The following is a 23,807-nucleotide window of genomic DNA, read 5'->3' on the forward strand; positions in this document are numbered from 1 at the left end:
GAAAAGCTCTCCCAGAAATCTTGATTCCAGCTTGTGCTTCATCCAGCCCAGCATTTCTCATGAGGTACTCTGTATATAAGTTAAATAAGCAGGGTGACAATATACAGCCTTGACATACTCCTTTCCCGATTTGGAAACAGTCAGTTGTTCCACCTTCAATTCTAACCGTTGCTTCTTGATCTGCATACAGATTTCTCAGGAGGCAAGTCAAGTGTTCTGGTATTCCCATCTCTCTCAGAATTTTCCACCGTTTGTTGTGATCCACACAGTCAAAGGCTTTGGCATAATCAGTAAAGTAGAAGTAGATATTTTTCTGGAACTCTCTTGCTTTTTCAATGATCCAGTGGATGTTGGCAATTTGATCTCTGGTTTCTCTGCCTTTTCTAAATCCAGCTTGAACATCTGGAAGTTCATGGTTCACATACTGTTGAAGCCTGACTTGGAGAATTTTGAGCATTACTTTGCTAGTGTGTGAGATGAATGCAATTATGCAGTAGTTTGAGCATTCTTTGGGATTGCCTTTCTTTTGGATTGGAATGAAAACTGACCTTTTTCAGTCCCGTGGCCACTGCTGTGTTTTCCAGATTTGCTGACATATTGAGTGAAGCACTTTCACAGCATCATCTTTTACAATTTGAAATGGCTCAACTAGAACTCCATCACCTCCACTAACTTTGTTCATAGTGATGCTTCCTAAGGCCCACCTGACTTTGCATTCCAGGATGTCTGGTTCTAGGTGAGTGATCACGCCATCATGATTATCTGAGCCATGAAGATCTTTTTTGTATAGTTCTTCCATGTATTCTTGCCACCTCTTCTTAATATCTTCTGTTTCTGTTAGGTCCATATCATTTTTTAATACTTCTGCAGATTTACTTACTCATTCATTCAGAAATCATTTGTATCAATCAATATAAACTATGTAGTATACAGTATTAAACTAGATTCAGTCTTTGCTCTTGACTAGCGGACAAGGCAATGAGATGAGGTCTAGCAAGAGTTTAGTTACAGGACCTGGAACAGAGTGATGCTTGAGAAACCTTAATTGACTTTCCTCATCTTCCTGGAATGGAGAAGGCACAGCTCTCAGAAAAACCACAGTCGTAGCCTGTGTCCTTTCACTCCACCCAAAGGGACCATCCAAGCTGCAGTACAAACAACCCCAGAAAACTTCTTCCAGATTCAAAACAAACCACCATGCCAGGGAATTTGGAGAAGCTAAGAGAGTTTCTACATTTCTTTAGATGGGTGCAGTGTTTCAAGAACAATGCAGTAAGAAGACTCAGGGGCTCCTCTTAAGCCCCAGTATCCATGGCAACCAGACATTACACAAGTTTTGATCAAAACAGAATCATCAACTCAAGTATAAGGAGACACTTAGCAAGTTAAAATCTAGTTTTATAATATTTGCAACCACTAACATTATCCAGAAAACTTAGTCTAAAGTAAACATTCAACAGCTTCACATAGAATGATGCCATGTTGACTTATAACAATTGACTTCAGGTCACTGAAGAATCACAAAATTTACTTTTCTAGAAATGGCAACTGCTTGATCATTGAATTACCAGAAGGCAATATACCCATAATCTTTTGGAAAATTGATTTTCCCTCTCTAGTATTTCATTTATAGACACAAGGGCATAAAGAGTCAAATTTTTGTAACCATAAAACTACTTACTTTCCACTGCTTCCTTTCTATAAACCACAAAACACAAGTGGACCTTCCAACTCTTATGTGCATTTTCTCAGCTATTTTTAATGTAGGACAAAGACATAAAAACTAAAACAAATCTAGAAAGATGTATATTTTCTTTAACCTATGAAATATAAATTGATCCAATTTCATTGTTTACATATTGTGTGCTAAGAGAGATTGTGCCTAAGAGAAAAACAGTTTACCAATCACTCCTGCCAAGCCACATGGTTAATAAAGCTGCAGGGAATAAGAAAGATGAGCAAGATGAGAGTTTCAGGCACAAGTTACCTAGTCATAAGTGAGAGGTGAATGAGCGTGGAAAATATTTTTTTAAACGGTGAAAATCCACAAGTCTAAATATCACATATATATGAAACACAACTGTGACCATCCACAACAACGCTGAGGTTTCCCAGAATGTTTCCAAGTAGGTTTCTTTGTGAAAATGAATCATATGAGAGAAACTTTCTTACCAAAGAAAATCACTGGTTCATTTTATGAGTACTTAGTGTCTACTAAGCACTAGGCACTGCAGTTACATCTGTGAAAGTGACAGGCACATTCTCTACTGGTCCAGGGGCTTTAGTCTAATTGGAAACATGGAGGCCAGCAGGCAATTCCAGGAGAGTGTGGCGTCCTGACAGAGGTGGCCCAGGGGCCGTGAGAGCATCAGGAAGGATACCTGATCCAGACATAGGCCTCCTTGAATGTGGACCTCTCCAAACTGAGACCTGAAAAGGAAGGCATCCGCTAAGGGAAGGTACTAAGAGTGTGGAGGATCCAGGAGAGGTCTTAGGTGAAAGAGGAAAGCATGTACACAGCCCTAGGGCAAAAGTGATCACAGAATGTTCAAAGTATTAAAGATAGTTCCTTTTAGCCGGACTTTGGGGCCTTGTCTCTTTCTCTCACCAGAGAGGCTAGGATTTTGGTTACAGTTCAGTGGTTGACACCAACATCAGCTCATGTCTTATAGATGGTGGGATACAGGAAATGGAGGGGGGATGCAGTTAGGCTGAGTCATGTTCTCGGCAGCCATGGATAGGCATAGACCATATGTATTATAATACACTGGATCATGTATATTATAACCACGCAAAACTGTCCCAGTCTAAAAGAACATATACAGTGTTTCAAGGTTCCCTCTGAGAGGAGCTACTGAGAGGCTTTGCCTGTTCAGACATACTTTCAGTTTTAAACACACTAGACTGGCAGGATGGGACATTCCAAGGAAGGGTACTGAGAAGTAAACTACAAGGAAAGCACTGTCCATGGACTCAGAAAACCTGGATACTACAGGTAGTCTCAGGCCCCTGTGAACCATCAGATTTGATATAGAGCTCTCATGCACTCACTCACTCACTCAGTTAGAGCCACTTCTGTGGACCATAAACTGGGCTAGGGGCCGGTAACAGAAGGACACGGTAAAGTCCTCATCCTCAGGGGATGTAGAATCGATATGGGGAGGCAAGCAAATCTGCAGAAGCTTATAGTCCCTTGTAATGAATGCAACACTAAAGAGAAGTGCAGAAAGCCGTGGAGTCTATCCCAGGGAGGGCTATCCCAGGCTTTCTTGAGATGATAACACCTGAATGGAGCCCCAAAGGATACAGAGCTGAATGAAGAAGCGGGGACAGGTCATTCCTGGCAGGGGCTGTAGGACTGCAGGCCCAGAGCAGTGGCACGTTCAGAGAACAGCAAGCAGTCCAGCATGGTAGGCATGCAAGTGAGGCTGGGACTGGGAGGGAGAGGGCTTGAGAGTCATCAGTGGCCATGAAGGACCTGCATGTCATGGTAAAGTGTTTGCAGGAAGTTGTAGAGGAGTCCAGGGCAACTCTGGGACTGCAGCCCTGTGGCTTGGGTGACTAAAGTCACAGTCTCATCAAACAGCATGCAAAGGCAGATTGAATGGGGGAGCTAAGAATGGTTGGGCCATATTGAATGTAAGGTGTCTGTGGGAAATCCAAGTAAAATACTCTTGGATTTTAACTGTTTTAACTATGGAGAGGAGGAAAAGGGAAAAGGGAGAGAGAAAGAAAGATCACATATACACATAAATATATATACACATTCACACATACACAGGTCAGAACTGAAGAGAGAGATTAGAAACTACCTGAATATAGGTGATCATGGAAGCCATGTTGAGGATGAGGTTGAAGTGTCCATACAATGAGAAGGAAAGAGGCCCAAGGACAGAGCTCAAGAAAACACTCAAACACAGAGAAAGGAAACAGAGCCCTCCCAGAAGACCAAGAAGGAACATGCAGAGACGTAGGAGGAATAGTAGGACAAGGTAGGGAGAACGCTGGTCAGAGGCAGCTGAGTGGTCAAGGGGGTTATGAATCAACCCTTCTCATTTGATAGAACAGGTCGGAGGTTGCTGGTAAATTTGGCGAGAGTGGATTCTATGGGATGGTGAATAGAAGCTAAACTGCAGTGGTTGACGAATGTAAGATGACACAGAGGAGCCACAGTGAACATGCACAAATGTTATGGGAAGCATGTCTGGGAAGACAGAGACACAAGAGATAGATTGGAGGCTTGAACTTCAGGTCTAGGGACAGTTGGAAAGAGCGATGTTGGAGGATTGAAAGAAAATTTGTATGGACCTCAGTTGCACATCATGAAACTGCATGTAAACCTTAGTTACTTAGTATTAACCCTGCCTGGTGGATCTGCCAGCAGCCTGGGATTGAATGTAACAACCGGACCTTGGCATCCGAAACTTCACGCTGAAGAGAGAAGGAGCCAGAAACCCAAGTTGAAAGACAAGAAGGCAAATATAGGTATTTGCTCTTGGTGATCTTTCTCTCATCTCTGATTTTCAGCTAATCTCCTTCCCATAGGACTTTGATGTATCTGTCTGTCTCCTTTTAACTGGACTCTCTTCAACACCTGATGGGTTTCACACTCATTTCCTTTGTTGTGATGAGATCTAAAATAGCCTTCTTCAAGTGTTGATGAAAGGGCCAAGCCGTAACACTCTGAAATCTCACCGAAATCATCAGAAACTGAAGATGGTCCAAATTGAAAGTCTGAGGGTGAGGGAGAAAAATCAGAAGGGAGAAGGAAAGTGGAGGGGAGAGAGCGAGAGAGGAGATGGGTCAGGAGGGTGGGAGGTGAGGGAAAATGGAAAGGCTCCTTTAAGCTACAGGAGAGAAGGGTGGGAAGGAGAGAATGAAGGGAGGGGAAGGGAGGGTGAGGGAGAGAGCAGGGGAGGAGGACGGAGAGAGGGAGGGGAGAAAGAAGTCTGCAAAGCAGAAGTGAGAAAACCCAGGTGAGGATAGTGGAGAGGAAGGGGAGAGAAGGGCAGGACAGAGCAAGGAGCGGCACAAGCTCAGGGCAGGCCAGGGAAGGGGCTGAGTGGAAACTGCTTCTAAGAAGCGCAGTGTTTCTCCTACTCAAGGGCTCCTTGCCCTGTGCTCAGCACGAAGGTCTGGACCAGGCGCAGTTTGGTCCTGGGAGCATAGGGCAGAGCCTGCCCCAAGCTGCTCCCAGCCAAAAGGCAGGGCCGGCCTGAGGCAGGTGTTCACAAGAACAGGCAATAAGCGCCATGACAGTAGCAAGTGTAAGACCACCATGGAGCAGGTCACCAAGCCCTGGGGGACCATGCAAGCTCCCCTGAGGGGAAGGTGTCCATTCTAGGAGCCAAGGGGTGAGCAGCCACAGAGGGTGAGCCATGAAAGAACAGCCTGGCAGGGCAGTTAAGAGAGCAGGGCAATTACAGAGCACCCCCCTGGGCCTCCCCTGTGGCTCAGCTAGTAAAGAACCTTCCTGCCATGCAGGAGACACAGGAGATGTGGGTTCCATCCCTGGATTGGGAAGATCCCCTGGAGAACGGTATGGCAACCTGCTCCAGTGTTCTTACTTGGAGAATCCAGTGGACAGAGGAGCCTGGTGGGCTACCATCCAGGGGGTTGCAAAGAGTCGGACATGACTGAGAGACTAAGCTCATGCAGGGGAAGTGAAAGCCTGTCACGCAGGCAAGAGAAAGGGCCGCACGCTGCGGTGGAAAAGCAAGTAGGGACCAGATTATCCAGGGTCTGTGTGGCATGTTAGGGATTTGGGACTTATCTTTAAGTCTTAACAGGTCTTAAATGTGGCAGTATCATAACCATCTTTACCTTTTAAAAAGTTCATTCTGAAAGAAAGAAAAAACACCAGCAGACAAACGTTGAACTTTGGTTAATGATATACATGCTTGAATTATTTAGGAGGAAGTCTGCAGATGTCTGCAACATACTTTGAGATGCATGAAAAATAAGATTGTGGATGACTAGAGGGCTGGGTGGCTGACTAGATGTGTGACAAAGAAAACAGAGTAAAATAGTGATGGCAAAACCAAGTGGTGGCTACGTGGGGGGTTGCTGAAAAATTCTCTCAACTTGCCTTATGTTTAAATTTTTTTATAATAGAATTCTCACATATTAGACCCTTCTGGCTGCTGCTCAGATACAGCTTTGGAAAGGAGCAAGGGAGTCAGTTAGAGGGTTGTTGGCTGCAATTGAGGCAAGAGATGGTCATGGCCCAGACAGTAGGCACAGAAATGGGGATGAAAGCATTGGGATTCAAGAGATGTCTCGAAGGTTAAATCAATGGTCTTGGTAATGAGATGATTGATCTAGAGGGAGGAAAGAGGTTGAGATAAGTGGTAACCCTGATTAACTTGCCTTAGCTACAGACCAATTACACGCTGAGACAAGGATGCTCTTGGGGTCTTTGGGGTGAGAGGAAAGAGTCAAAAGGTCCACTAAGAACCCCAATCACCAGTGTCCCCTCTGGCTGGCCTCTGACCTCAGGTTCTCACCAGGAGATTCCTGGCTCTAGGCCTTTGCTTTCTGAGTCTATTCTGGAAGTCTGGGGGCTGCAGCGCCTTGGGCGAGGCAGCATGCAGGGAGCAGAGGGCTGTCACGCTCACCCTGTGCTGTGGTCCCAACCAGCCGGGTGGCTCTGCCATCAGAGGACCGGGTGGTTCTCCATCAGAACCCAGCAGATGCTGCTCGGCTCTGCCCTTGGCAGTGAAACTGTTCTGCTGAAGAACAAAATTGATCGTGACCAGCAGTTTCAAATGGCTTCATGTGCAGCCAGCTTTGGTTTATCAGTGATTCGTCAGAAAGCAGCTCTCTCTGGAAGACTTGAAAACAATAAGGCAAAACTGAGCTTATCTCAAGGGCCACAAGACGGCCTTTCTGGGGGCACAAGTGTGGGGCAGCGGGCTTCCGAGAGGCCACTGGGACCCCCGCTCCCGCCCACACTGCTGTCATCCCAGCTCATCTCCCCCCATCCCGGGGCTGCCGGCACGGCCCTCCTTGTCCTCCATCTGAAGGACACTTACAGAGGGCCTGTTTCTCCACCTCAGTAATTACTTCTGCGCTTCATGGCTGGGTTCCTGTCCCTGTCACGTCCACAGTCATCTGACGATTAACATTAAACCCAAACTCCCTCATCAAGCCTGAAGGCCTCCCAAACATGTGTGATGCCTTGCACGACATGCACACTTGCTCTTCCCTTGCTGTGGGGAGAGACCCCAGCCGCTCGGTGCTTAGTCACGCGGTCGTATCCAACTCTGCGATCCCATGGACTGTAGCCCACCAGGCTCCTCTGTCCATGGGATTATCCACTAGAGAGGGTTGCCTTTCCTACTCCAGGGGATCTTGCCAACCCAGGGACTGAACCCACATCTCCTTTATCTCCTGCATTGGCAGGTGGATTCTTTACCACCACACCACCTGGGAAACCCACATACCAGATCCCAAAAAGAAGACTCCTGATGCTGTTTGAGTCAGAAATGTGGGCAGCTGGGCTATAATCATCACTGTTCTCAGATAAAAACCACATGTGTCTCCCAACATTATGGCATATGACTTTTTTGTTTATTTTTTAAACAGACCATCTTGAGACCCAGATAGCATCTACCCTGTCAGTCCTGGTGGTCTCCCCCTCACCTGCTCCTTAGGCAAGGTATGGAGTTGTTCCTGCCTGAGTTCAGATATTAGCTCTGCCACTCCCTGGCTGAGCCTCAGTTTCCCCACAGGTAAAATGGGGGAGGTTGTTCACTCAGGGGGTGGGCAAATGTGAGGAGTAAGCCAGGCCACATACAGAAGGACCCTAGCCTGGTGCCTGGGTCCTTCTTGGTTCTCAGAACTCAGTGGCTGGGAAAACCAGGTGTGGAGAATGTAATTTTCCAGCATGATGATTAATTCATGTCTCCACATCACCTTGTAGTTGAACAGAGTGTGCTTTCTTCACTTATAAAATGCTTTTCTTTTTGTGTTTCAATTTCTCCTGTGTAAAGAAAACGCCAGTGACTGACTACTTCAGAGAGGGAAAAGGAAAACTTGTTACAAAAAAACAGGCAAAGAGACTTCTTCCCTGGTGGTCCGGTGGCTAAGACTCTGAGCTCCCAATGCAGGAGGCCTGGGTTTTATCTGTGGTCAGGGAACTAGACCCACACACCGCAACTAAAGCTTGTGCATGCCGCAACTAAGATCCATGGCAGCTGAATAAATAAATTTTCTTTTAAATTAAAAAAAAGAAGCAGGCAAAGAAATGGGCTCTCTTTCCAGCATTTTTACCATCTTCAGGACTCTCCTAAGAGTCCTGGCCAAGTCTCCAGCCTCTCCTTAACTGAGTATGACCTTGCTGTGAAATGTGGAGGGCACTTGCAGACCCTCTCACAGTTCAGTGGTCCTCGCATGCCAAGGCAGGCTGTTTCCTGGGCTTGGAGGGACTTTTTTGGCTTTGTGTGCTTTGGCTTTGGGCACACATCTAAACCCTTGGGTTCCCGAGGCCCCATTTCATCTCTGCATCACTGGGCTGCTGAGTCCTCACTCTGGCAGGAAGCCTGGCTCCTGTGGGCTGAGAAAGGACATCATCACCATTACAACCCAGGTGACCTATCGCAGGGGACTGAGCAGGTGACAGGGCAGGGAGAGCTTTGGAACAAGGCTGAGCAAGAAAGGCTTTGTAGGATGAAAGGATAAGAATAAAAACCATTTAGAGTACTCAAATTGCACTTTTGAGCTCAAAATAGTATGTTTCCCAAAACCTTGTGAAAGTTGCTCAGTTGTGTCTGACTCTTTGACCCAATGGACTTTACAGTCCATGGAATTCTCCAGGCCAGAATACTGGAATGGGTAGCCCTTCCCTTCTCCAGGGGATCTTCCCAACCCAGGGATCAAACCCAGGTCTCCTGCATTGCAGGTGGATTCTTTACCAGCTGAGCCACAAGGGAACATTTTGGAGGTAGCATGATAGATATTGTCTTTCCCACTTTTCTTTGTTTCCTCTATTTTTAATATATGTATTAATTTTACAATGCAAAAAAAAATGCATAATTGTTCTGTGGCTAAGTTGTGTCCAACTTTGTGACCCCATGAACTGCAATATGCCAGGCTTTCCATGCATAATTACATGCTTTGTAGAAGGGAAAAAAAAAAGAATAAAAACCATTTAGACTTACTCTTTGCCAGGTTCGATGCCAGGTCCTTTTCAGGAAATTTCTCTTTCTTTTTCCCAACAATCCCATCATAACAGCCTTTTCTACAGACAGGGAAAATGACACTCAGAGTTTATGTCATTTTCTCATGATCAGCCAGCTAATAAAGAGCAGAGCTGAGAGGCGAACTCAAGATCTAACTAAAGAGCCCAGGATCTGTTTCTCCATGGTCTGTTTCTCTGGGAGACTCTGCCCACAGGAGGCCCCGACACGTGGGTTAGATGGTGCTGCTAACTGGAGCCACCTGAAGCTCAGTTCCTGCACCTGACCTTGGAGGAATAAATAGCCAGGATCATCACTCTCTCCTCATCCTTACAATCTCTGGAGGTGGGATAGTGTGGCTCCTGCTTTAAAAGTGAGTATGAAGAAAATACTAGAAGGGGCAGCCTCTTTCCTCTGTCCGCCTGATGCCCTGCTTCTTTGAAATACCCCATGCCATTTCTGTGCTTGAAACTGGTGCTGAGGAGAGTGAACAGCCTTAGGTTCAGACTCGCGGATGGGCTCTAACTGGAAAAGGAAATGGGAAACCACTCCAGTATTCTTGCCTGGAAAATCTCATGGACAGAGGAGCCTGGCAAGCTGCAGTCCATGGGGTTGCAAAAGAGTCAGACACGACGTAGTGGCCAAATGACAAATGGGCTCCGAGGGTGGGACTGGGGTCTCCACTCCTGATGTTTGAGGCTCTCAGCCTGAGCTGGGCTACAGGTTTTCACCTCCATCGTGGTGGGTTCACAGTGGGTTCCTGAGAAGCATGGGGCCTGTGCTCTAGGGTGGGTGAAGGCTGAGGGGTGTCTCCTGCAGGACTGTGTGCCTGGGACAGGGTGTGCCTCTGCCCTTTTTGTTTGCTTTGTTTCTCTCCCATTCTGAGAACTACCCAGGACAGAGCTGGAAACAGGGCACAATAAGCATCAAGGGGAAAGCCGGCCTCCTCGTCCCAGTAACAGGACATGGCTTTGCATGTCGCAGAGGCCCGATGGCTCAGGCCTGGGCACGCTCCCTGCTCTGAGATGCCAGCAATGCTGCCGGGCGCCTGGCTCCCCAGCCCCATACTCAGGCCGGGTTTGCGATGAGTTAGGGATGGTAGAGGTGGATCCCTCACTGCTTGAGAGGAAAGGACTTTGCCCAGAGGGAACTGGGGAGGGAACTCTAGAAGCTATAGGCCCAGAGGGGACCTCCCAGAGCGGCTGGAGTTGGGTTAGGACTATATTCACCATACTAGCCAGTCCCACTGTGTCCTTGGCCCCATGAGAGTCTGCTTACTGAGAGTGTGTTGAGTTACTCACCCAAGGTCGGAGCTCTGAATTCCCAGCCCATATATCACCGAGTTAGAAAGGCTGCCTCCATGTGGAGAAGGGCCGGGGAAGGTCCCCGGGAAAGCTGGAGCCAGTCCACCCCAATGCTCCCTCACCCTGGGGCTGATCTCTCCCCTCCCTGGCCTGCTTTGGCGTCTGCACGTTGTTGGGATGAGACATTTTTTGATGCCGCCTCAGATAAAGGAGCCCAGCGTCATGGAGTCTGAGGGAAGCTTGAAGCCTGTGCTGGCTCCAGGGGTGACGGGGTGTGGAGTGAAGGGTTCTGCCCATCACAGCAGGACTCCTCTCTGTGGCAGGCCATGGGGTGGTGGTGGCGGTTCCTGCTGGGGCTGTGGGCAGTGCCCCCCACGTGCACTGGGCATGAGCTGCTCAATGTCTGCATGAACGCCAAGCCCCACAAGCCGGAGCCTGGCCCGGAGGCTGAGCTCTATGAGGAGGTATGGGGGCCAGTCCTGGTGTGGGGGTCGGGGTTGGGGGGTGGGCACTGCTTTGGCAGATCAGGGAAGAGACACAAAAACCAAGAGGGTTTCTGAACCCCTGTCCATCTTGAATCATTTGGTTTCCTAGATGGAAAGAAAGTGAAAGTGAAGTTGCTCAGTCGTGTCCAACTCTTTGCAACCCCATGGACTGTAGCCTACCAGGCTCCTCCGTCCATGGGATTTTCCAGCAAGAATACTGGAGTGGGTTGCCATTTCCTTCTCCAGGAGATCTTCCTGACCCAGGGATTGAACCCGGGTCTCCTGCATTGTAGGCAGATGCTTTACTGTCTGAGCCACTGGGGAAGTCCCTAGACGGAGATGTGGGCAAAGGCCACACTGGAGGGGGTTTATGACCTTTGAGACTGTAAATGCCGACTGATTCAACGTTTCCATCCCTGAGCCGCCTGGCCACTCGGAGTCGGGGCGGATGGTGATCCCAGAGACTCGTCAGTGGTCAGCCTAGATTCCAACAAGCAAGGCTTGTCTCCTCTGCCCTCCCACCGGCAGGCCCTGGGGGAAAAAATAAGACCTAAGGAACTCTCCCCAAGTTCCTAAAGGTGATTGACAGGGATGAGGGATGAGGACCAGGGCTGGCATGCTCCTGTGAGCCCTTCTTGGCTTCAGGCACCCTCCTCCAGTGCAATCCCACACTTCCAAGGGTCTTGGGTTCCCCCACTGGCCCCAGAATCTGAGACCCTGAAAGCCCTGTCCCTAGGGAATGTGCAGTCTGTGGCAGAGCGGCCAGTGCCCAGGCATCCTTTGGGTGTGAATATTGACAAACTGGAGTAGAAAACGCCAACCCACTCCAGGATTCTTGCCTGGAAAATTCCATGGGCAGAGGAGCCTGGCAGGCCACAGTCAGTCCATGGGGTCACAAAGACTCAGACACGACTGAGTGACTGAGGACACTGACAAATGATCAGCAATCCTTCCACCCCTTGGACACAGACCTAAGAACATCCCACTTGCCGGGTCACCTTCTAGCGGATGGCCCACCTGCTCACCACCCCCCTGCCCCTCCTCCCATGGCTTTCGCATCTTGGTCTGTACTCAGTGCATCCCCTGGAAGGACAACGCCTGCTGCACGGCCAGCACGAGCTGGGAAGCACACCTGGATGTGTCTCTGCTCTACAACTTCAGCCTGGCTCACTGCGGAATAATGATGCCGGACTGCCAGAGGCACTTCCTCCAGGCCATCTGCTTCTACCAGTGCTCCCCCAACCTGGGGCCTTGGATCCAGCAGGTGGGGAGAGGTGGGCTGGGGGTGGGGGAGCGGGAGGGAGGCGCACGTCCATCAGGGCCCACCTGACATCCATCCGTGTGCCTAAGAGGCTCAGCTCCAAGACGCTAGCAGACAGCTATGGACAAGAGCAGAGTCAGAGGCTGCCACTGGAGAGGACAGAGAAGTTCCCTCTGACCCTAGAGAACGGCCTGCGGGGAGAGCGGTCACGGGAGAACAGAAGGATGGAGGCACTGGGTCCCCTCTCCTGTCTGTAGGAAGAGAGCCGTGTACAAACTTTCTAGCCTCGTTCTCATTTGTAAAATATTTAGCAGTGTTGTTAAGAGAATATGTTCCAATGGTACCTGACCCAACTATCACTGTAGCTGTAGACAGTCTTCAAACTGATGCTCTGACAGTTCTGCCTCTTGCTGTGCCGCACCCAGGTGGACCCGCGCGGGCAGGCGGAGAGGGTTCTGGACGCGCCCCTGTGCCTGGAGGACTGTGAGCGCTGGTGGGCGGACTGCCGCACCTCCCACACCTGCAAGTCCAACTGGCTCAGCGGCTGGGCCTGGAGTCGGGGTGAGTGAGGCTAGGCAGTGCCCGAGAGGCCCCCTCCCCCGGGCAGATGCCCCCTCCCCCCGGGCAGATGCAAGCTCGGGTCTCTCCCGGGGCAAGTCCCGGGGCCGCGCGGATGGGAGTGGCTGAGTGGCCTGTGCCTGGCCCCCCAGGGAAGCCCCGCTGCCCAGAGCGGGCGTCCTGCCGCCCCTTCCCGCACCACTTCCCCACGCCTGCCGACCTGTGTGAGCGGATCTGGAGTGGCTCCTTCAGGGCGAGCCCGGAGCGCAGGGGCAGCGGGCGATGTCTGCAGAAGTGGTTCGAGCCCACCCAGGGCAACCCCAACACGGAGGTGGCCCGCCGCTTTGCCAGCCCCGCGCGCTCTTGGGCGCGCTGCCCAGGGCTCCTGGCCTTCCCTCTGCTCCTGCCTCTTCTCTCCTGAGAGCCCCCTTCCTCCAACACCCTCTCCCGCACCTTCCCAGTGGGGGGCCCGGCCGCGGCAGCCTTCTTCCTTGGGACCTTCCTTCAGTCCCTTCAGGTTTGCTTTGCTGGGCCTCTCTGGCCTGGAAGTCAGCTGGGGGCCAGGAAAGCACCAGAGACCAGCCCCTCTTGTCTTAAGGCGGGGGACTCTGATGTGGGACCCCAGGCCCTTCTTACCCAGTGCCCACCCCAGCTCTCCCGGCAGAGCTGAGGGGGACCACCCTGGCCTCCCCTCCCACTGTGATGTCTCCAACAAAACAGCACCTACCTTTCCTTCAGTGTGACCCCAGCTGTAGTGATGTCTCCAAGTTGGTTGTCACTTTCCTAAGGAAAATAAACTTCTTAACACATGCCAGGCCCTCCTGCTATATCCTTACAACACCTCTGGTGAGAACGCTTTCAACACTCCCCTTTCTTCAATAGTAGCAACATACCATACAAAACAGAGCCGGGGGAATCATGGGGCCACCCAGACCATGTGCTCGATTCTGGGGGACAACAAGATCGAAGCTGCAGCCTCAAATAGGCTTTCCCTCTTCGTTTTAACCTCAGAATCACGGCACACTGGTCTGAGATGCTGAAGGCCTGAGTTCTAACATCTTTACCACTTTCCATATGACTTTGGACAAGTATTTTGACCTTCGCTGAAGACTCCTGTGGTTTCCCCCTCTGCCAAGGGGAATGAGAAAGTGGACCAGATGATTTCAACTTAAGAAAAGGGGAAAACGCAGTCCCCTGTCTGTCAGGATAGACTGTGCTTCTCGTGCTATGCATGTCATAAAGACCAAGAGAGAAGAGTCGGAATGGGACCAGAGAAGGTGGCCTTTACGTCCCTTCTGCAAGCAGACTGGCAGCCCACACACTGATTCAGAAGCTTTCAGACCCTCAGACCCTCCCAGCGGAGATGGTGCCTCCCCACGTCCTTCTCCTTGGCACAGCGCAGCATCTCGTAAGGCTGTGGTTGAGTTGGGAAAGCCAGCCAACACCACCCCACATCTCTCCCATGCTTCCCTGGTACATATGCCTTCACTGCAGCAAAGCCCAAACTTGAGGCATGGCCCTCAAGTTTTAACACCTGCGGAGAGAGTTCTGTAAGTGAGGTGCTCAGAATCTGGAGGAGGAGGCAGACAGCCTCAGTGGTGACAAAGAACTTCAGTGGACAGAACCCCTGGCCCGTCGGGGGGCTGTCCCAGAAAGACCTCACGAAAAAGGTGAGGCTTGAGCCCTGGTGAAGAAGGGTCACTTTACTGAGAACACGAAGGACATGTGAGCCCAAACCCAGCCAGATCCCCAAGACATGAACTGTATGAAGCAGAAGCTTTAATTGCTCTTCAGTCAATCCATTGTGGCTTCAAAAATATGTATAATAGGTAGAATCTCTCAAGAATTGAGGACTGAATGAGGTGTCTGAGAGTGTGTCTTTGGTAATAAAGCTGAGAGTTTAATGACTATTTTTTTAGTAATTTTAGGTGTAAATATAAAAATTTGTCAAAGTAGGGTTAAAATTGAGACAGACAAAGGAAGACTGTTCTGGGAACCCTAATAACTGTTACTATTTACTGATTACTCTGTGCCTGGGGCTCTGCTAAGCTTCTCACAGGCATTAGCTTCTTTGATTCTCACAAAAGCTTTAAGAGGTACCCTCATGCCCTTGCTTTTCAAATTAGGACAAAAGCATGTGGCTTTGAAACCAGGTAAAGGGAATGGCAACCCACTCCAGTATTCTTGCCTGGAGAATTCCGTGGACAAAGGAGCCTGGTGAGCTACAGTCCACAGAGGTACAAAGAGTCGGACACAACTCATGGACTAACACTTTCAATCACAATTTCAAATCTGACCATAAAGTCAGTCAGCTCAGCTCACTGAACACCCAGGTATGTTGTAGACTGGGGCTGGGGCAGGCGTTGGGGATGGAGGGGTGGGTGGGGGAGCTGCGTCCTGGCAGGTCCCAGTCTGGAAAGAGACTGATCTGTCTCACCATGTGTGATTGGGAGGGGTGCTGGGTTTCAAGGAGTGAAGTGGAGCTGTCAGATTTGCAGTTAAGTTGCTTGTTTTTAATCAGAGCATCCATGTATTTGGCTAAACCCAAAGGTCAAAGGATCTCTGACACAGGCAGCCCCAGCCAGCCCCTGGACCCCAGGGCTCCTGCTGGATTTAGGTGCACTCTAAATGTACTGACTTCTAGCCATTGTTGGATTTAGTTCCATAAAAGTTGCAAGAGGTGGCTTATCTTTCTGGCACACAACCAGACTACTTCTCTTCCTCTCTGTTCTGTTGGTTTTTCAACTTAATCTTCCAATCTTTTTAATTTTGGAAATGTATTTTTCATTTCCAGACTCCCTTGTTCTTCAAAGCCTGCTGGTTTTGGTTTTATGGACACAATATCTTCTCAGATCTCACTGAAGATCTAATTAGAATTTTTTAAAGCTTGTTTCTAGTCTCAAAAGACCCATTTTCTTCAAGGTCAACCTGTTTATCTTGATCTCCTATGTACTGCTGGCTTTCTCCGTGTCCAGTGACCTTGGCTGTGTGTCCGTATTTAAGAATGAGGCACTGGGTTGATTTTTCTAGCCAGCTGGTATAGGTGTCCTCCATGGTTATATGTGTGGGTCGTTTTTCCTGACTAGCTGGGGAGTTCTGGGTCCATGGGGAGGGCCACTGACTGGAAGTAACTGAAGACTCACCAAGTGAGAATGAGCAAAGTTTCTTTTTTCAGAGCTTGTATAGGAAGGGAATCAGCCACTATTGTTTGCATTCTGACTGAGACTCAAAGGAGAACGTTTAAGAGGTTTCAGAGGTGCCCTGATTAGAGGCTGTTGGCATGGAGAAGCTGGAGGGGGGCTAATGAAGCAGGGCCTGCTGTGATTGGTTGAGGTGTATATTTGGCTTTCTCTGACTGGTCCTCTGTTTCTCTGACTGTCCCTGATGGACAAGGAAGCCTGGCCTGCTGCAGTCCATGGCGTAGCAAAGAGTCAGACAGGACTGAGCAACTGAATTGAGCTGACAGGTCCTCAGCTGAGAGCAGAGCAAAAATCTAGAGATGCTGTTAGTTGTCAGGTCCTGGCTATGTGAAGCTGGTTGTTAGAGAGGTTATTGTTTGGCTTCTTCGGTTGGTTGCAAAGATAGTTGTCTGACTTCCTGTAAGTCTGATTTATAGATAGTAGGCTGGCTTTCTGGCCTTCAACCCTGCAGATAATGAATTAGGATTCTATTTTTATATACATCTGGCCATTGTCCATTTGTAGTTTCTCAAGACTGAGTTGCCAGGAGCCCTATTGGAGTACAGACTGTTCAAATGCTGGATTAAGGATGGTTCTCTCTGGGGTCCCAGCATCAGATACTTCTTCGTATGTAAACTTCAACACTATTCAGAAGTTAACTTAAATTTTAGAGAGAACCTCTTGCGGGATCCCAAAACACCAGAGGTTAAAGTTGGGTTTCCTGAGCTCTAGGTTTGGGCAGAAGTCGCCATGGGGGGGGGGGGGGGCGGGGGAGCATGTAGTCTTTCTCTCTCTGCCCCCCACGCCTGCAAACTGAGAACCTCTCAGAGGTTCTGCCTGGTGGGTTGGTTCCTTCTGCCTCCTCCTTCTTGTCTGGCAACCCCTGTTCCCCCTGACGAGCTTTCCTATGCTTTTCCATCTTTTAACTATTTGTTGAAATCTGTTGCTCACTGATGGTCTTCTTCACACTCTCTTAGGAAGGGAACACTTAGAAATATACAATCATTTTAGTAACATGCTTAAGTCATTCCATCTTCAATCACCAACAGTTGTGGACTTTTTAAAAATCTCATTGTTATGTAATAAGTAGATTTAAAGGGGGGTCAAACTGAAGACAAGGAGGCAGAGGACAATGTGTAGGAGGGATTTGCAGGTGGGGAATGAAATAAGAAATGCAGGTGATAGGAGCCTCATTGTGGGTAACGCTCCAGGAGGTGCTACATCAGTCTACAGGAGAGACGGAGGATCAGAGAAGCATAGGTTCAGGAACTACTGGGAGGATAGCACATAGAGAAATTTGGGCCATGCTTGTGTACACAGTGTCACAAAGCAGGTAAAAGATTAAATATGGGAGAGAGAGAACTATCTCAGAAAAACCAACAGCCTTAGGTAAACAGACTCTGACGATGACATTTCTGAGCACTCCTTTCCCAAGCCCAGGCTGTGCTAGCTCTTGGGTGGAAGGGAAGACGGCAGAGGACATCCCTCCTGCTGGATGCAACCCAGTCACCTTCCCACTACAGGGACAGCAAACTCTACCTGAGTCCTTCCTTGGAGAATTGTGGGGAGTCATAAGTAGCAGGTGAAGAAAAAAACAAAACGACTCTCCTTGGTATGCATCCCTTGCTTTAAGATTCCTTTCTTAGTAACTCTCCTCAGTAAAACCACTTCCCTGAACGCAGCAGTCACTGCAGCCTGACATGCATTCCTGGGCTTGTGTTTCCAGCCCACTCCTCTGCTGCCTGAAAACAGTGACCACCTTTCCCAGTCCCCTTCCACCATGTTCCTGCCCAGACCTCTCCCAACCCGAGCCCCACTGACCTGCTTCACAAATATGACTCCTTGTCTAGGTACCCCCCAATGTCCCATTGCTTTTGCTACTGGGGGGACCAAGATTTAGAGATTATTCTGGTGTCCCAGGCTGGTGTCTTTCGAACTGGATCATATTTCTCAACTCCAGCCCTTTAGATAACTTAAGAGTCCCATCTCTTCTTGCATCCCAAGGGGGCAGTGTTCCTGCCAACAGAAGCAATCACCCATTTTTCATTTTCCATCCTTTCCTCTCTTCTGCTTAAATTCATCCTCAGATTTGCCTTCCCACAGAATCAGAAATCACTTTCAGCAGTGCTTCTGCTGCAAATGAATTACAAAGAAAAATGTAGAGGAAGAGAGAGGACTTCCCAGGGGGTAGAGGCTGCTGATAGGCTTGGAGATCCTGTTAGGATTTCATCATGGAAATGTCCGTCAAATAATTGACTTGGGACACATGAGAAAAGTGAGGGCTGGAGATGAGAATTTCCTGGAAGTGCAACTTAGGGCTGTGGAAGTTTCTTAGATGAGTTCTAAGAAAAATGTAGAGAGCAAAACAAAACACTTGTGGAGGATCTCTAACTTACCTACAGTTGGAAGGTGACAGGTGAAATTGTTACCAAGCTCAGATCAGGTTGCTCACCACTCGAAAATCAACCCGAGAGGCACAAGCTTTGGTGGGAAAAAAAAAAGTTGCTTTTAATCAGAAAGCTGAAAATCTGAGGAAAAATTGGATTTGTATACCACTTAAACCAACTCCTAAGATTCTACTTATTCATGAAAAATTTTAAAGGGCAAGGAGAAGTAATCTCAGTTAATCAATCACTGAGACAGGGAATGAGACTCATCCTTATCTCCCACTGCGTTCAGGCTTGTCGACTTACAGTGATCTTCCTCTAGATATAATCTTGTTCACAGTTTTTTCATGAGATTACTGAAGGGGAAGCTAAGAAAGAGATCTGGTCATCTGTTAATTACTTATGCCTTATTTCTACTTTTTTGAGCTATGGAGAGAACTGACAATTTAGCAAGGTATTGTGTGATCAAAAGATTTGAAAGTTGTGCTTGGACCAGAGATGAGTAAAGCTTGGGGCAGGGGGTGTGATTGATTACATTGAAGTGCAGTTGATTTACAATGTTGTGTTAGTTTTAGGAGTATAGCAAAGTGATTCAGTCATACATCTATATGTATTCTTTTTTTCTTTCAGATTCTTTTCCCTTATAGGTTATTACAAAATATTGAATATAGTTCTCTATGTTACACAGTAGGTCCTTGTTAGTTATCTATTTTATATATAGTAGTGTGTATGTGTTAATCCCAAACTCCTAGTTTATCCGACACCCCCCCCCCAACTTCCCCCTTTGGTAACCGTAAGTGTTTTTTATGTCTGTAGGTTTATTTCTGTTTTGTATAAACATTCATTTGTATCATTTTCTTTTTTTTTTTAGATTCCACATCATCTAAGTCCTATCATATGGTATTTGTCTTGCTCTGTCTAGCTTACTTCACTTAGCATGATAATTTCTAGGTCTATCCATATTGCTGCCAATGATGTTATTTCACTCTGTGGTTGAGTAATATTCCATTAGATATAGGTATCACATCTTCTTTATTCATTCATTTGTCAGTGGTTTTTTCCATGTCTTGGCTATTGTAATTAGTGCTGCAGTGGACACTGAGGTACAGGTATGTTTTCAAATTATGATTTTCTCTGGATATATGCCTAGGGATAGGCTTGCTGGATCATACAGTTGCTGTTTTTTTATTTTATTTCTTAAGGAACTTCCATACTGTTCGCCATAGTGGCTATGTCAATTTGCATTTCCACCAACAGTATAGGAGAAATGCCTGATTTAAAAGTTAGTTATGTGATGACCCTATATGCAAAACAGCAAAAGAGACACAATCAATATGCCAGCAAATTTGGAAAACTCAGCAGTGGCCACAAGACTGGAAAAGGTCAGTTTTCATTCCAATCCAAAAGAAAGGCAATCCCAAAGAATGCTCAAACTACCACACAATTGCACTCATCTTACACACTAGTAAAGTAATGCTCAAAATTCTCCAAGTCAGGCTTCAACAGTACATGAACCGTGAACTTCCAGATGTTCAAGCTGGATTTAGAAAAGGCAGAGGAACCAGAGATCAAATTGCCAATATCCGTTGGATCATTGAAAAAGCAAGAGAGTTCCAGACAAGCATCTATCTCTGCTTTATTGACTATGCCAAAACCTTTGACTGTGTGGGTCACCACAAACTGTATAAATTTCTTCAAGAGCTGAGAATACCAGGACCACCTGACCTGCCTCTTGAGAAACTTGTATGCAGGTCAGGAAGCAACAGTTAGAAGTGGACATGGAACAAAAGACTGGTTCCAAATAGAAAAAGGAGTATGTCAAGGCTGTATATTGTCACGTTGCTTATTTAACTTATATGCAGAGAAAACATCATGAGAAACGCTGGGCTGGAGGAAGCACAAGCTGGAATCAAGATTGCCACGAGAAATATCAATAACCTCAGATATGCAAATGACACCACCCTTATAGCAGAAAGCAAAGAAGAACTAAAGAGCCTCTTGATGAAAGTGAAAGAGGAGAGTGAAAAAGTTGGCTTAAAGCTCAACACTCAGAAAACTAAGATCATGGCATCTGGTCCTATCACTTCATGGCAAATAGAAGGTGAAACAGTGGAAACAGTGACAGACTTTATTTTCTTGTGCTCCAAAATCACTGCAGATGGTGACTGTGGCCATGAAATCAAAAGAGGCTTCCTCCTTGGAAGAAAAGTTATGACCAACCTAGAGAGCATATTAAAAAGCAGAGACATTACTTTGCCAATAAAGGTCCATCTAGTCAAAGCTATGGTTTTTCCAATAGTCATGTATGGATGTGAGAGTTGGACTATAAAGAAAGCTGGGCACTGAAGAACTGATGTTTTTGAACTGTGGTGTTGGAGAAGATTCTTGAGAATCCCTTAGACTGCAAAGAGATCCAACCAATCCATCCTAAAGGAAATCAATCCTGAATATTCATTGGAAGGCCTGATGCTGAAGCTGAAACTCCAATACTTTGGCCACCTAATGCGAAGAACTGACTCATTGAAAAAGACCCTAATGCTGGGAAAGATTGAAGGCAGGAGGAGAAGGGGATGACAGAGGATGAGATGGTTGGATGGCATCACCAACTCAATGGTCATGAGTTTGAGTAAACTCTAGGAGTTGCTGATGAACAGGGAAGCCTGGCATGCTGCAGTCCACGGGGTCGCCAAGAGTTGGACATGACTGAGCAACTGAACTGAAAAGAGACACCGATGTAAAGAACAGACTTTTGGACTATGTGGGAGAAGGCAAGGGTGGAATGATTTGAGAGAATAGCACTGAAACATGTACATTATCTTATGTAAAATAGATGACCAGTGCAAGTTTGATGCATGAAGCAGAGCGCTCAAAGTCGGTGCACTGGAACAACCCAGAGGATGGGATGGGGAGGGAAGTGGGGGCGGGGGTGGGTTCAGGATGGGGGACACATGTACACTTGTGGCTGATTCATACTGATGTATGGTAAAAACCACCACAATATTGTAAAGTAATTAGCCTCCAATTAAAATTAGTTAATTTTTTAAAGTTAGTTACAATGTAGCTTTGCTGAAATAACAAGAAAAGGAATTTTTCTGTTGAGAGTGTTTTCCTGCAAAAAGCTGCTTACAAATAGAGGTTAGTGAAGGGACAATCAGCAGAAGCTAGGTGTAGGAGAGAAATGCAAAGAACTATTTCTCAGAGGGGCAATGTCAAGTTCTGAGTTGCCATCCATATATTAACTATATCATAAGTAACTATTGTCTGAGCTAGACACTGTGCTGGTCCTGGGAACTGAACGACTGAATACACAAATGAACAATGACTCAGTTCAGTTCGGTCACTCAGTTGTGTCTGACTCTTTGCAACCCCATGGACTGCAGCACGCCAAGCTTCTGAGAGAGTCAATTCCTAGTCAGGTTGATAAGAAGTCCAGGGGTCCCCAAGGAGAGAGGGGTCTGGAATTCTCAAGGAGGAAGAAAGGACAAACTTTTTTTTCCCACTCTACATTCCTTAGGATTATTTAACAATAATGTATCCTGCTTGAGGACAGTCTCTAAAAAAAAGCCTTCTGGCTAATTTTGTTATCTCAAATTGTAAATTATGGGACTAGATCTGGTGAGGTTCTTTACAACCTCCAGACATTCTTTTGATTCACTGTAATAACTAATTTGAGAGTATATAATTCCAGTGCTAAGACTAGTAAGGGGGTACTCTTTCTACCCCCTTCTGATGTCTATGTCAGAAGCTTTCTCTATCTCCTTTATACTTTAATGAAACTTTATTACACAAAAGCTCTGAGCAATCCAGCCTCATCTCTGGTCCCAGATTGAATCTTCTCCTCTGGGGCCAAGAACCCCAGCGTCTTTGCATGATTCAGCAACAACTTTTCACTTCCCCGCCCTTCACCAACTCCCGGAGCTTGCTCAAACTCATATCCATTGAGTCGGTGATGCCATCCAACCATCTCATCCTCTGTCATCCCCTTCTCCTCCTGCCTTCAATCTTTCCCAGCATCAGGGTCTTTTCTAAAGAGTCAGTTTTTCGCATCAGGTGGCCAAAGTATTGGAGTTCTAGCTTCAGCATCAGTCCCTTCAATGAATATGACTAGTGTGAAAGTGAAAGTCACTCCGTTGTATCCGACCTTTTGCAACCCCATGGACTATACAGTCCATGGAATTCTCTAGACCAGAATACTGGAGTAGGTAGCCTTTCCCTTCTCCAGGAGATCTTCCCAACCCAGGGATCGAACTCAGGTCTTCTGCATTGCAGGCAGATTCTTTACCAGTTGAGCCACAGTAGTTTGACTTTTTGAACTGGTTATTGCAGGTACTTTTCCCAGTAGTCATGTGTGAATGTGAAACTTAGACTATAAAGAAAACTGAGCACCGAAAAATTGATGCTTTTGAACTGTGTTGTTGGAGAAAACACTTGAGAGTCCCTTGCACTGCAAGGAGATCCAACCAGTCCATCCTAAAGGAAATCAGTCCTGAATATTCATTGGAAGGACTGAAGTTGAAGCTGAAGCTCCAATACTTTGGCCACCTGATGCAAAGAGCTGACTCATTTGAAAAGAACCTGATGCTGGGAAAGATTGAAGGCAGGAGAAGGGGATGACAGAAGATGAGATGGTTGGATGGCATCACCAACTCAATGGACATGAGTTTGAGTAAACTCTGGGAGTTGGTGATGGACAGGGAGGCCTGGCGTACTGCAGTCCATAGAGTTGCAGAGTCGGACATGACTGAGCAACTGAACGGAATTGCAGATAATAGGTTGGCCTCCTGGGCTGGTTTTTATAGGCTGTGGGGCAGTGTTACAGGCAATGTAACAACCAGCCCAGGAAGCCAACCTACTCTCTGCAATAACCAGTTCAAAAAATCAAACTACTTTCAATAGTCTAGGAAGCCAAATAATAATCCCTCTTAACAATCACCCCTAAATGGCCAGGACTTGATTAATTACTGATAGTTTCTCTTCTTTTGGCTCCTGTTGCCCTCTTAGGACTCACCAGTGAAAGCCAGAGTCTTTTCTAACCAGTCGCATACAGTGCCTCACATCTAGTTAGCTTGCCCACCGCAGCCCCATGCTAAGAGCCTCCAATCAGGGCATACCTGAAGCCTTCTATTTTTTCCAGTCCTCTGCTTGCCTTTGAGGCTCTGCCAAAATTCAAGGGATGGTGGCTGATTCCCTTGCAAGCTCTTAATAAATGGCTTTTGGCTGTTCTCATCTGATTGGTTTTCATTTATTTCCGTAGATACAATTATGAGCAGGGCAGACATATTTCTGATACTTAGAGAACTTATATAGTAATGAGGGAACACAATAAAACTATGAGTAAACAATACAAATTTAAATAACTACAAATCAGACAATTGTTAGAAAGGAAACATAGAAAGGACTCAGAGAGGATTGGGGGAAGTGGCTAATTTAGGTGATACTTTAAAGGAATAGGCA

The 23,807-nt window shown here is 47.2% G+C and overlaps 1 protein-coding gene across 1 annotated transcript; it reads left to right on the plus strand.

Moving 5' to 3' along the window:
- Positions 1 to 10,809: 10,809 nt before the first annotated feature.
- IZUMO1R (IZUMO1 receptor, JUNO) lies at positions 10,810 to 13,208 on the plus strand. The gene is made up of 4 exons (XM_061154896.1): positions 10,810 to 10,947; positions 12,044 to 12,232; positions 12,655 to 12,790; positions 12,940 to 13,208. Exons 1-4 carry the CDS (start codon positions 10,810 to 10,812, stop codon positions 13,206 to 13,208), a joined length of 732 nt encoding a protein of 243 aa, XP_061010879.1.
- The last annotated feature ends 10,599 nt before the right edge of the window (positions 13,209 to 23,807 follow it).

This window comes from Dama dama, chromosome 1, assembly GCF_033118175.1.
Source record: "Dama dama isolate Ldn47 chromosome 1, ASM3311817v1, whole genome shotgun sequence".
Lineage (NCBI taxonomy): Eukaryota > Metazoa > Chordata > Mammalia > Artiodactyla > Cervidae > Dama > Dama dama.

Excerpts from the sequence above, each read along its gene's own strand:
- IZUMO1R (XM_061154896.1), top strand. The coding sequence starts at position 10,810 with ATGGGGTGGTGGTGGCGGTTCCTGCTGGGGCTGTGGGCAGTGCCCCCC. Across the intron at positions 12,233-12,654 it reads TGGGGCCTTGGATCCAGCAG|GTGGACCCGCGCGGGCAGGC; the intron begins GTGGGGAGAGGT and ends TGCCGCACCCAG. Across the intron at positions 12,791-12,939 it reads CGGCTGGGCCTGGAGTCGGG|GGAAGCCCCGCTGCCCAGAG; the intron begins GTGAGTGAGGCT and ends CTGGCCCCCCAG.